This window comes from Carettochelys insculpta, chromosome 6 (genome assembly GCF_033958435.1).
Source record: "Carettochelys insculpta isolate YL-2023 chromosome 6, ASM3395843v1, whole genome shotgun sequence".
NCBI classification, from domain to species: domain Eukaryota; kingdom Metazoa; phylum Chordata; order Testudines; family Carettochelyidae; genus Carettochelys; species Carettochelys insculpta.
Window position 1 is genome coordinate 20,797,309 of NC_134142.1, and position 13,353 is coordinate 20,810,661.

Genomic DNA, 13,353 nt, shown 5'->3' on the forward strand with positions numbered 1-13,353 from the left:
GACACCAGGAGTCTGTCCGTTTTCTGGAAGGGCTTAGTTCTGTCTATGTAAAAGGCCAACGCCCTCCTTACGTCTACCAGGTGCAGCTGCGCCTCTTTGCTAGAGTTGTGAGGCTTAGGATAAAATGAGGGTAATACTATTGGTTCATTAATGTGGCACTCTGAGGAAACCTTTGGAACAAAGGCCGGGTGTAATCGTAAGATCACCGCTTCTTTTGAGAATACTGTGCAGGGCGGCGTTGCCATTATTGCTGTGAGTTCGCTCACCCTGCGGGCTGACGTAATGGTGAGAAGGAAGGTTGTTTTCAGGGTAAGTAGCCAGAGGGGTACCGTGGCCAATGGTTCAAAGGGTAGTCCCGACAGCGTGTGGAGGACCAAGTCCAAACTCCATGACGGCGATAGCGGTTTCTGAGGGGGGTACAGGTTTACCAGCCCCTTTAGGAACCTTGTGACCATAGGATGGGCAAATATGGTTGGCCCTTCCTCTTTATGTTGAAACGCTGATATAGCTGCTAGATGGACCTTTAGAGAGGATAGGGAGAGTCCATCTTGTTTTAGCTCCAGCAGGTATTCTAGAATTGCAGTTATAAGGACGCCCTGAGGAGTCTACTGCTTGGAAGAGCACCAGGAGATGAATCATTTCCACTTCTGTGCGTAAGTCCTTCTGGTGGAAGTCCTTCGACTGGACTCCAAGACATGTTTCACTTCCTCCGAACATGTGCTCTCTAAGGCGCTGAGCCATGGGTTAGCCATGCCTGTAGGCGGAGTCTTTGAGGGTATGGGTGCACTACGGATCCCTGAGCCTGCGTGAGATGGTCTGGCACTACCGGTAGAGGGAGTGGCGGGTGGCATGACATGCGCAGAAGCAGAGGAAACCATTGCTGTCGGTCCCAGGTTGGGACTATCAGTATTATGCGTGCTCTCTCTCTTTTGGCTTTCTCTAGAACCTTGTGAATGAGTGACGTGGGAGGGAGCGCATAGAGTAGAGGGCCCTTCCATGGCACCATGAATGCGTCCCCCAAGGATCCCTGTCCTATGCCTGCTCTGGAGCAGTACTGAGGTCATTGTTTGTTGTTGTAAGTGGCAAACAGATCGATTTGGGGAACCCCCCCATTTGTGAAAAACTTGTTGGAGCAGATCGGCACGGATCTGCCACTCGTGTGTGAGCGCAAAGCACCTGCTTAGCTGGTCCGCCTTCACGTTGTGGACACCGGGTAGGTATGAGGCTTTCAACGTTATATTGTTGACAATGCACCAGTTCCACAACCAGACTGCCTCCGCGCATAGCGCACGGGATCTGGCCCCTCCTTGCCGGTTGATATAAAACATGGTGGTGGTGTTGTCGCTATTTATCCCGACTACTTTGCCATGCAGGTACTTCCAAAAGCGTCTGCATGCGTTGAACAACTGCTCTGAGTTCTAGTATGTTTATGTGCAATGTTTTTTCTGCAGGGGACCATCGCCCCTGAATTACTTTGTTGCCGATGTGCGCTCCCCATCCTATGTGGGATGTGTCTGTCGTAAGAAAAATCGTGATTTGTGATTGGTGGAAGGGCACCCCTACTAGTAAGTTCTTGGGATCTGCCCACCATGCCAGTGACCTGCGCACCTCCGCTGTGGGCGATACTGCCCTGTGGATGGTATGGACTATCGGTTTGTAAACGCTTGCCAGCCAATACTGCAGGCCCCGCATATGCAGCCTGGCATTCTGTACCACGAACATGGTGGTCGCCATGTGCCCCAACAGTTGTAGACATGTTAGGATTGGCACTGTAGGGCTGTAGGTCATCACTTGTACCAGGGATCTGATGGTGCGGAAACGGGCCTCGGGCAGGTATACTCTTGATGTAGTAGAGTCTATGCATGCCCCTATGAACTCTATATTCTGCGTAGGCTCGGTCTTTGATTTTGAGAGGTTGATAACTAGGACCAACGAGGCGAATGTGTTTGTAGTGACGTGTATCATGCGTAGGACCTCTGCCTTTGAGGCCCCTTTCAGTAGGCAGTCATCCAGGTATGGAAAAATGAACATACCCTGTCTGTGTAGGTAAGCTGATACTACCGCCAGTGTTTTGGTGACCACTCTGGGCGCCGAAGAGAGACCGAACGGAAGAACTCTGTATTGGAAGTGCTTCCTGCCTACTGTGAAGCAGAGGAAACGTCTGCATGCCGGGTGAATAGTTATACGAAAATACGTGTCCTGCAAGTCGAGGGCTGCAAACCAGTCTCCATCGTCCAATGCCATAAGTATGGAGGCAATTGTAATCATCCTGAAACGCTGTTTGCGCAGATGCCGGTTGAGGGCCCGTAAGTCCAGGATTGGCCTCCAGCCTCCTGTCTTCTTCTCTGTTAGGAAGTACCGTGAGTAGAACCCTTTCCCTTGGAATTGTTCCAGGACTCTCTCCACCGTCCCTATCCACATGAGATGGTCTACCTCCTGTTTTAACCTTGTCTCGAGGGAGGGGTCCTTGAAGAAGGGCTGGGTGGGCGGTTTCGGTGGAGGTAGTGATTGGAAGGGGATCGTGTATCCCGTGGCTATAATCTCCAGAACCCATTTGTCTGTGGTGATGTTTTGCCATTGAGAGTAGAATGGTTTGAGCCGATGATGGAACATGTGCTGGGATGGGCATTAAGGGATGGTGTTGATATTGCAGTCCTCGACATACCCGTCAAACTTGCTGTCTCAGGGCTTGCCCCGAGGGTGCACGACCCTGCGGGGGGCGTTGTCTGGGGGCCCTATACTGTTGCTGCTGGTGGTGGCATCCCTGGTCATAGCTCCGTTGGTATTGTATACGCTGAAGTTGATAATTGTAGCGCCTTTGCTGGTGGGTAAAACTTCTTCCTCCTGTACGGAGGGGTATATATGCCCAGGGTCCTAAGCGTGGTTCTCGAGTCCTTGCTGGAGTGTAGGACCGAGTCAGTTGAATCTGCGAACACTTCTGTTTATCAAATGGAAGGTCTATGATTTTTGTTTGCAGATCTCTGGGAATGCTGGACGTCTGGAGCCACGATTCCCTAAGCATTACCACTGTGGCTGTGGAGCGTGCTGCTGTGTCTGCCACCTCCAGGGCAATCTGGACTCCTGTTCATGAGGCCACGTAGCCCTCTTGGACGATCGCTTTCAGCACCGGTTTCTTATCCTCTGGAAGGAAATCCATGAGGGAGCAAGTCTGGAATAATTGTCGAAGTTGTGGTTTGACAGGTGTGCTGCATAGTTTGCCATTCTGAGTAGTAAGGTAGAGGAGGAATAGACCTTCCTACCGAATGTGTCCAATTTCGTCGCATCTTTTTCTGACCCTCCTGATTTATATTGGGGTGTCTTGGATTTCTGCTGTGATGATTCGACTACCAGGGAATTTGGTTGGGGGTGGCTAAACAGGAATTCCATGCCTTTGGCTGGAACAAAGTATTTCTTATCTGCCCTCTTATTTGTGGGAGGGGTAGTGGCTGGAGTCTGCCATATGTTGGTGGCTGATTCCATAATAGCTTTATCTAGTGGGCTAGCGATCTTAGATGAAGCCGGGGGTCTTAAATTTTTCAGGAGTTTATGATGTTTCTCCTGCACCTCCGCTATGTGAATGTCCTGTGTTTGTGCTACTCTCTTGAATAGTTCTTGGAATTGCCTAAGGTCGTCCGGGGGGGAATATCCCCAGGGACAATCCCCTCATCTGGGGGGGACAAAGAGGCATCGCTATGATATACCTCCCCTAATTCCTCCGATTCCTGGATTTGTTCATATGCTTGCCCTTTTGAGGATTCAGAGGGGCAGTCCAGGGCCTGTGGACCAACGTCCGCCTGGGGAGGCTGTGTTCTTCTCACGGAGTGAGACTGTGTGAAGGGGTGTTGGCGAGGTGTGGGCGGGGATCTACCCCTGGACCTGGACCCCCTGTGCCGATGTTCAGTTTGGTAGGGACGGCCATAACAGCAGGGGCAAGGGCCCAGTGATGGGGATCTAGACCATGATCGGAAAATGTATGCATGGGGTCTAGACGAGCGTGACCTCTGTGATGACACTGAGATCGGTGGAGATGCTCTGTGATAGTATTCGTAGGGGTCCCTACTGGAGATTGGTGAAGGTTGTCTGAACCAGGGAGATGGTGGTTGAAGGAACGGGGATAGAGGTCTGAGGCAGGCCATTGGAGTTGCTGCCCGATGTATTTCTGGGCGGGAGCTAGGCGATAATGGTAACGCAGTGGCCTCCGGAGATGAGCTGCAGTGCCAGGTTTTAGCTTTGCTTTTCCCCGTCCCTGTGAAGCAGGCGCCGCTCCCTCCCATGCTGGGGACCTCGGTGCCATTGTGGGTGCCGCACTCGGTGCCCCTGTGCATGGCGCCGGGCAGGTAACTTCCTTCAGCACCACTGGGTCCCATGCCAGGTACCCCTGCTCCGGTGCCGTCAGTGCCGCAGGGCTCGGTGCCGTGGGAGTCAGTGCCACCAATTCTGGCGCCTGAGGCGCTGCCGGTGCCAACTGCTTAATGCTCGGAGGCCCCGGCGCAGCTGTGTGTGCTACAGCTATCCCGCTTTGAGCAGCCCGCGGGTTAGAGTCCTGCGCTCCGCTCGCCCTGCTCGCAGGTGTTACCAGCAAGGATCAAGCTGGAGAAAGCTTCCTTTTCTTTTGTACAGAGGAGGTTAGGGAAGCCACCTTCCTCTTGTGTGACCCTGAGGACCCTTCTTTATGGGGCTTCTCTGCTGGTTGAGGTTGGAGGGCCTTATCAAATAAAATCATTTTCAGCCTCATTTCCCTGTCCTTTCTGGCTCTGGCCGTGAGCTTGGAGCAGTGAGGACCCTTTTGTGGAACGTGGGTCTCCCCGAGGCAACGAATGCACTCGCTATGCCCCTATGATGCAGGCATGGCCTCGCGGCATGACGCACATTTCTTAAACCCCGGCGAGGACATCTCGGCCCAGGCGTTTAAGTCTTTCAATGTTAATAGGGCACTTAACAGCTAACCAGTCCTGGAAAAAAAGATAGCGTTCGCTGCTTTTAGGATAGCACACCGCTTAAGGCGGCCGCCTCCGTTCTTCTCTCTCTCCCCTCTTTTTCTTTTGTTTTTTTTTTTTTAAACTATATCTACATTTAACAGAACAACTTTAACAATGCTAACTAAACTATCAAACTAATAACTATTAACAAGATTAACAAAATTAAAACATAGTTTTTATCTTTTTCAGGCGTTGGAGCCGGAGTGGAATCCGTCTGCAGCCGTTGGCAGTTGAGAAGGAACTGGCAGGGACCGGATCGCGCATGTGACCGAAGGCGCGCGAAGGACCGGTGCGCATCGGCGCATGCGCGACCCGACAGAGACTGCTAAAAATTTCCGATCTGCGGCGCCGGGGCGAGCCCGACACCTACTGTGGAGCACCCACGGGGACCACTCGGAGAAGAACACCCAGTTACCGGGATCATATGGGAAGGGAGAAAAGACCTCATTGCTACAAATTTAAATATTTAGAAGGTTGATGAAAAATAAAAAGTGCAAATTTTAATATATTTGTTTTTAAGAATATAATCTTCTGAGACACAAACAAAACCCCATCTCACCCACCGTCATTGTCTCGTAATTTGAATAGGTGGCATTTAAGGCTGTGTAAAAAGCAAAATCTTGCTCTGGCCATCAAATAGCATCTCTTCTGTTAGACCTGTCTGAAATAGGGTCAAGGCATGTCAGGTTCCAGCTAAGTTTACCTTCTTTACAAAAATTTATCAGAAGGAGTTTATCATGTTCAGGAAGTCAAAGTCAATTCCTCATGGTAGGAATTGTAGGTGCCATGCTACCAGCAAACCAGGCCTGCTGCAGGGCCCACCCTTGCTCCACCCCAGCCTAACCCCAACACCACGCTTTCACCAAAGCCCACCCCATCTCCCCCACATTGCAACCCTTGCCTGAAGCCTTCTCCCACCGACTGATGTGAGCTGAGAGATTGCTGGGAGGCCTGGTATGGGGTGGCAGCAGGGGTCGGTCCCCTGCACACACCACAGTGGCAGGAACTGGAGCAAACCAGGCAACAGGCTTCACTGCATCCAGCTGCCCATTTCCCAGCCCCCTGTGCTCTGCTTTGCTGTTGCAGACCCCACCCTTGAAATCTTCCAGGCCATCCTCAGCCTAAGGTTCCTGTCCGTAGGATGGTTGAGGTGGCTGCCATAGAGCACCCGAAAGCACAGGGACAGGGGCAGCTGCCCCAAACCATCTTATGGATGGGACTGCTCTGCTGACTACCTACACAAGACTGAGAAGTGTGATCTGGTTAATATTGTTACATTTGACCCTGTGCAGAATTAGGCTACAACATAGAATATTGAGAACGTGCACAACAGAAATATTCAATGCTGACTGCAATCTTACATCAGGAGAGGAGATGTATAAAAGAAAAAGGATGTCAAAGAAATGACCCTGGAAAACTTAAAACTTTCAAAATTACTTTAAAAATCTTTTCTTCCCCTTTTCAAATTATACTATTTATAATTTACTTCAACAGCACAGAATTGAATAAATTGAATCTGCCAAAATTAATTGAAAATGAATGGAAATGTCTAGCCTGACAAATAAGCTAAAAATGAACAGAAAACTCAGAATTATGTTGATTTTATAGTTGCTCAACTACCTCCTTTTTAGACCTTCTATAATTAATTATCTTGCATTTTAACAAATACAAACTGGGATATGAAAAATCAGGAAAATTAACACCAGGGTAAAAGAAGCTTCCATTACTGCACTTAAAATTTTGTCCTTTATTGCTCTCTTAAATCTGGACTTCATTGAAAACAATAGGAAAATTCTGTATTGTTTTTCTGCACTTTTCATAGCATTGTTCATATTGTAGGAATTGTATAGTTCATACTGCTGTTCCATTTTTAGACAGTAGAGGACAGTATAAATTTACAGCAGGTGTCTACGTAAAGCGATAATAAGAGCTGCACTTAATACTGTCTTGAGAATCTCCACATTAGATTTGTTCAGTTAATGGAATTGCCTGGGCTGGAAAAACAAACAAACAAACAAAACATAAACCACCATAGGATCTGAAACTAAGCTAGGTTCTCACTTTTTTCTGCAGCAAGATGTTTAACTTCTCTGTTCTTGCAACCTCTGTGGTCCAGCATCATTGGGGACCCTCTGGGTGTTCTGGGGTTACAGCACTCATGGGAAAAACCAGTGCAGCAGGACCACAGTTGTTGCTGTACAAGAGGTTCTGAGTCAAATGCTGGTGTCAGAGCCCCAGGACCAGTGGCAGGTGCCAGAGACCTGGGGCTGGAGTTGGAGCTCAGCAGCCAAGGCTGGATGCTGGCAGCCAGGAGCAGAGTCCAGAAGCCCCCACCCCCCCACTCTCACTGGCTGTGATTCCTGGCCAAGAGGAGCTGCAAGGCAGAACATTGAGGCATGGGGAGCATAGGGACAGAACTCTCCAGCACTCATGGTAACGTGGCTCCAGCTAGGGGGTGGTGGGGATGGCAGCATGCAGTGCCAACTTCCCCCGCAACCATAGGAAGGGCTGGCCTGGGCTTTAGTGATTGGAGCACATGCTCCAGGCAAAGGGAGTGCTCCCTTTGTCTAGGGATGCAGCCCCTAAAGCCCCTCTTTAAATCCTGCACTGCCCACCACTTCCAATACCGCAGCTCTGGCCATCAGGTCAGAACACTAAACACAACAGCTGCCCTTTCCCTCTTGCAGTGCTCAGCGGCTCCCTAGTGCAACACAAGCATTGGTGCCGGAACAACGTGTACGAGGGAGTGCTGAGAGCCATTGAACTGGACAGTAAATCCTGGACGTAACAGAAATCCCTTCAGGCCAGTGGCTGCAGCAGCATCCCCTGTTCTAGCACCTATGGTTACAAGGAAAAGAAAAAAGGATTAGCTCTGGCTGCTCAGGAGCTAAACTATGTGAACAGCAGAAAAATAGTAACTCAAATTGCCCTGCCTGAGCCCAGCATAACGCCTAACGAAAGAGATACCACACAACCAGCACAGGCAACCTAGGAAAAGAGAGAAGTGAAGTGAAGCTGAGTACACGTCTCTCTCAAATTCCTTATTCTCCTTTCCAGACCCCAACTCCTTATTCCCAAAAAGCTTCTCTAATTTACTACAGTTTCCAAGGGGCCATACATCATTCCCAATCCCGCCGCATCTCGCTGCGTACTCCTAAGGGTTCACGCCTGCTCCTCAGTCACCCTGACATGGGTACCTCCAAGGATGTTGGAAAGCAGCAGCAGCCCCAACTGGAAGTAAGAATGGTGACGGAATACCCAGCTTCCATTCTACATAGCGCTTACAGATTCAATCAGCAGCTTTCAGCACCACATATACAAACAGTGCTCTGGTGCCCCAGGGGCCCTTCAAGGCAGGTGCGTCATGCCACTCTCCTGTCGTGGGTCCAGGACACATGCCCCCCTCACCCCTCCACCCTGCTTTGCTGGGTGCCCTTCAGGGGCTGCCAGCACACATGCCCACTTCACCCTTCCACCCTGCCTTGCCGGATGCCCCTCAAGGGCTGCAGCCATGCTTACCCACACAACCCACCCTCACCCCAGCCTTTTGGAAGCCTGCAGGCCCTTTCGGGGGCTGCCCCAGAGCCTGCAGCACCTTCTGCTCAAACAAGCACTGCCCTCCCGCTCCTCACCTTCTTCCTCCTTCACCATGCCAATGGTGCCGCCTGTGTTGATCACCAGCACCCGCACCTCGGCCGCTGCTTGGCAGCTGCCCCCGAGCTCCAGTGAACTGGAGCGCCAGTGGCCGGCTGGCATCATCCTCCCGCTGCAGGAGTCAGCCGGTCTCGGGGCTTGAGCGAGGGCTCTGCCCAGGTGGAACCCAGCGGCCCGCTGCACCGCCGCCTCCATCCCTGCCACACACACTGCTGCCGCCTCCCGCGTGCCAGTGCTCTTAGCAGACCGGACCCCGCCCGCTGCCGCCCCTTGCCGGATCTCCCCCTCGTCCATCCCGCAGGCGGGGCCTCCAAGGGGCTGGCCTGGGGGGACGGGGGGAGCCACGCCCGGGCTGACCCTGCAGCGGGAGGAGAGCATCGGCAGCATGTCGGTAGGGCAAAGGGGACCTTAAAAGTGCGGCTGGAAGCTGGGGCTGTGCCGGCTCCACCTCCTTCCTGCCGGCCTCCGACTCCCACGTGGTGTGATCAGTATGGCTCGGGCAGGCTGCAGGGGGGCTGGGAAGGCAGAGTTGAGGCGGTCGCTCGCCCGCCCCTGTACCGTGTGCAGGATCCTATCACAGTAGTACAAAGGCGGTCCCTTTCCGCCGCAGCCCTGCAGCGGGCTCCAGCACAGCTCCGCCAGACGGCCAGAGCTGCGCCGGAGACCAGCCCGCAGCTTGCCGAGGGGCGGCGTTGTGTGGTTGCCGGTTTCCTCCCCTCCTCCCGCATCGGCCTCTCCCGCCATCTAGCCCTGCTTCCTGCACCGGGGCGGGCAAAGCGGGCCGTCTCCTCGCTCTGCCCCACCTTCCTCCTTTGCCCTCTCCCGCCTCATTTGGCCCCAGGCTGTGAGTTCCTTGCCCTGCCTTTGCTCAGCTTCCCCGGTTTGCGCGAGGTGGTGGTGGTGGATGGAGGTTCCTCTTCCCTCTCGTTCCCTCAGCCTCACTGTTGCTTATTCCTCTCAGTCCGCCTCTTGCCATCCCCTGCGGAGGCTCCCACTTTGTACTGCGGGAACACGTGGAGGGCTTGGTTTCATGTGCCCAGCCCGGGGAGTCTCTTCTTCCTTCATCCTCTCCCCAGTCTCCCCACTTGCTAGTGTGTGTATGAGGGGTGGGGTTTGCCTCAGAACTGTATGGGTAGCTCCCCCGCTCCCTACCCTCCCCCCCAGCTTGCTACCGTCCCCTCCCTGATCAGTGCTCATCCTCCCCCACCTTGATAGTGTCTGCTGGGTTTCGTCTTCCTGCCCCCACATGCCACTCGCCTCTGTGTTTGGCCTATGGCACCCAACGCTTACTGCAGTCCCTCTCTCCCCATTTACTCAGCACTCCCTCTCCACTCTCTAGGGGGTTTCCTCCTCACCCCTCTACTTGTCCCTCCATTCGCCCCTCCTTCCTTCTCCTCTCCTATGTGCCCTTTCCCTGCTCTTGCTCCACTGTCCAATGCTGTCTAGCTCCACCCACCTTCCCCCATTCCTTGCTTGCCTGCCAGAGTTTCTCTATCAGCTTTGGCAGGCCCAGCAGCAGGAGGGGAGTCACACAGTTGAGCTGGCTAGCCAGTAAAAAACAGATACACGTTTCACTCGCCCCTGTTCAAGCACCATGAGCTAATTGCTCAACCTGAGAACATGGATATTTGAAAATATTGTGGACTGGACTAAAACGTCTATTTGTGAAAACACTGCTCACCTATGCACTAATAAATGCAGAGTGCACAGATATCCCAGGAAAAGGAGAAAGTGACCAAGTTTCAGAGATTCCATTGGCTGCTTGCTCCCCTGACAGTCTTGTGGCCTGTTTGGCAGGAAGAACACCTGTTAAACCAGCCTAACCACTGTGGATTCTGACAGCAACAATTTTGTAGTTGCTATGTCTCCTGTTTCAGACCTAGGTACAACAGCACAGGCCTGATAACAGGGCAGGGGCAAAAAGGGCAGTTGCCCTGGGGCTCAGTGTTTCAAAGTGGCCCAGAGCTCCAGTTGCTGCCAAAGCAGTAGTGGCAGCGGCGAGAACTCTGGGCCCCCTTGAAGTGCCACTGGACAGCTCTGAGGTGGGGACCAAGCACTACAGTCTGGGTGGTGCTAAGGACTGATTGCTCTAGGCCCCATCCCTTCCACCTTTGGCCCTGCCCCTTTCAGAGTGCAGAGCCAGGCCCCCTTCCCACCTTGCCCCAGAGTCCACAGTGGTTGTTGGGCACATTGCAAGAGCAACAGGTCCATCACAACCTTGCTTACCTCAGTATCCAAAAATTGCTTTTGGTTTGTACAAGCATCCATTTAGATTGAATATTACGTCTTTCATTTTTAGACTACAGCAAGCAGGCAGAAGCAGTTTTCTGTTTTCCTTGCAGACAGTTTTCCAATGGTTTCAAAGATCCCACAGTCACTGAAAATGGAGTAAGAGACTGGAAAGATATAGGACATAAGGATCACAGACATATACAATCTGCTACACACAAGGAGTATTCTGAAAGGTGGCATTTTTTCAGTCAAAAGAAGCAGGCTCTGTGCTGGCACAACTGTCAAATTATCATGAGATGTTTTTCAAAAACTGCTTCAAAAATCCTAAATGTGTTGCTTTACGTGGTTAAACAAGGCATTGCATTCCAGAGGCATGATTGTAGGAAAGAACTGGCAAACCATGGAGACTTCCTGGAATTATGCAATTGCAGTTCAAGGTATGATGAACCATTTGCCAAAATAAAATAAAATAAAAATCATTCTTTCAATCTCTCAAGCCACTCAACTCAAAGTGAGCTTTTACAAATTGCTGCTGACATTATGAAAAGCAAAATAATTCAGGAAGTTCTGGAGAATGGAATTTTACCATGCTTGTTGATGAAGCACTCAGTTTTAAACAAGAAGAAATGACAATTTGTGTGAGATATACAGAACATCTGGAAACAAAGGAATGATTTATGGGATTAGTTGATTGCTCTAAGTGAGGGGATGTTGATGCCATGTATGATAACATTAAGCAGTTCTTATAAGCATGGGAGATTGCAGACTTGCCAGTCACAGCAGAGTGTTATGATGAGGCTGTTATGGCAGGTCATGTAAGTGGAGTACAGCAAAAAAAAAAAAAATGCTGCAAGGTCACCCCATTGCTATATATAAACACTGCGTGGCTCATAAATTGAATTTGATTTTCACAGAGGCCTCCAAAGTAAGCTGGACAGAAAAAGTTTTGTTTTTTTTACACTGTAGAGGGCCTACTTCATCTTCTTTTCACAGCCTGGCACACACCATCCTTACTTAGAGGCCCAGAAGATGTTTGGAGAAAAACTGGAATTGTCTGGTTTAAGTTACACAAGATGGGCATGAAGTTGGAAAAAATGTATCTGCTGTCAAAAACTCCATGACAGGACTTTGCAGCCATTTGCTGGGACTATCAGAGCATCTCTATTGAAGATTTCTTGATGCATCAGGTTTGCTGAAAAATGTGTAGAAAATACATTTGTGTGTGTTTGTTTTTACGATGTTTGTAATATGACTCAAATGGCACACAAAACATGACACTGTGTGAGGCCTGCAGCATATGCATAGAACTGTCAAAGCATTAGTATACAAACCAGTATGAAGTGGGATGATGTTTGGGAGGAAACTCAGAAGTTCCGTGAGCTGCATGATTTCCTTGTTACCCCTGCACAAATGAAGGGTTCGCTCACAAACAAGCTGTGAAAAAGCCTGGGTTCTTTGACTGTTCAGTTGTTGCAAGCACACACAGACGAGAATATCAGCCAGCTAAAAAGTGAGAGCACTGAAGAAAAATGAGGCAGTTGTCTTGCCCTGTGTTGGACATTCTCATAGGTGAATGTAATCGCAGGTTTTCATCCCAGTCAATTAAAATAGCTAAAAGTTTAGAGGCATTTCTAAAATGGGATCCAAAGGACATTGCAACTGCCTCATCAATATGTCAGTGCCCTTTCAATCCATTCAACACTTGTTCGTGCAGAGATGCATTTGATTAAAATAGGTTTGTCAGAGATCACTATGGGGAGTCTGAAGGCAGCTGCTTCAACATTTTATCCAGATCTTACAAAACATTTGAGCTGGCCCTAATCTTACCTATTGGCACAGCTACCTGTGAAAAGTTAATTTCTGCCATGCAACAGGTATGAAACTGGATGTGATCCACAATGGGTCAAGAGAGATTATAAGCTTTGTGTTTACTACACATTGAAAATTACCCTAACAGAGCTATTAATACTGAACAAATCACTGAAGCCTACAGTGCAAAGTTAGGTCATCAGACTTCACTTCATTGTTCTTCAAGGTAAGACTTCAGTTGGTTTCATTTTTACTTTGTTACGATCACCAGTGATATTCAATTTTCTTACCTTCTGACCCTTCACTGATCAATTCTGGTTAAGCAAATTGGTATTCTTCTCTTTATCTTAGAGCCAGTTCATGATGGCATTTTATGGAATCATTCTGGTTAGAAAAAACAACTCGTTTTGCATACAGAGTTGTGCTCTTCCTGTTAGCTAACATGCCTTTTCGGGATGATGATGATGAGCAGAGCTAAAATGATTGCAACAGGATATAAAACAGGGAGAAAAGGGGGACTGAATTACTAAGCTCTCTGGCTTTTGCAGATCTGTTCCCCAGTGGGTTTTGTCTTGGGCACTCAAAGGCCACGTCTACACTACAGCAAACTTTCGAAAGATGATCTTCAGGAAGAGCTTTTCCAGACAATCTGCTTTTGAAAGAGCGTCACCACACACAC

At 50.1% G+C, this 13,353-nt stretch overlaps 1 protein-coding gene and 1 long non-coding RNA gene across 3 annotated transcripts in view; one reads left to right on the plus strand and one right to left on the minus strand.

Moving 5' to 3' along the window:
• Window positions 1-5,457, plus strand: part of LOC142014215 (uncharacterized) — a 102,540-nt gene extending 97,083 nt beyond the window's left edge. For both annotated transcript variants that reach the window (XR_012645890.1, XR_012645891.1), the window contains one exon: window positions 5,169-5,457. This is a non-coding gene — a long non-coding RNA (uncharacterized LOC142014215). The remainder of the gene's footprint in view (window positions 1-5,168) is intronic.
• The window catches only part of ASPG (asparaginase), a 91,801-nt gene extending 82,761 nt beyond the window's left edge, over window positions 1-9,040 (minus strand). The window contains exon 1 of the mRNA XM_074996406.1: window positions 8,612-9,040. Within this exon, the coding sequence (XP_074852507.1) occupies window positions 8,612-9,020 (409 nt within the window). The 5' untranslated portion in view covers window positions 9,021-9,040. The remainder of the gene's footprint in view (window positions 1-8,611) is intronic.
• Window positions 9,041-13,353: the final 4,313 nt, after the last annotated feature.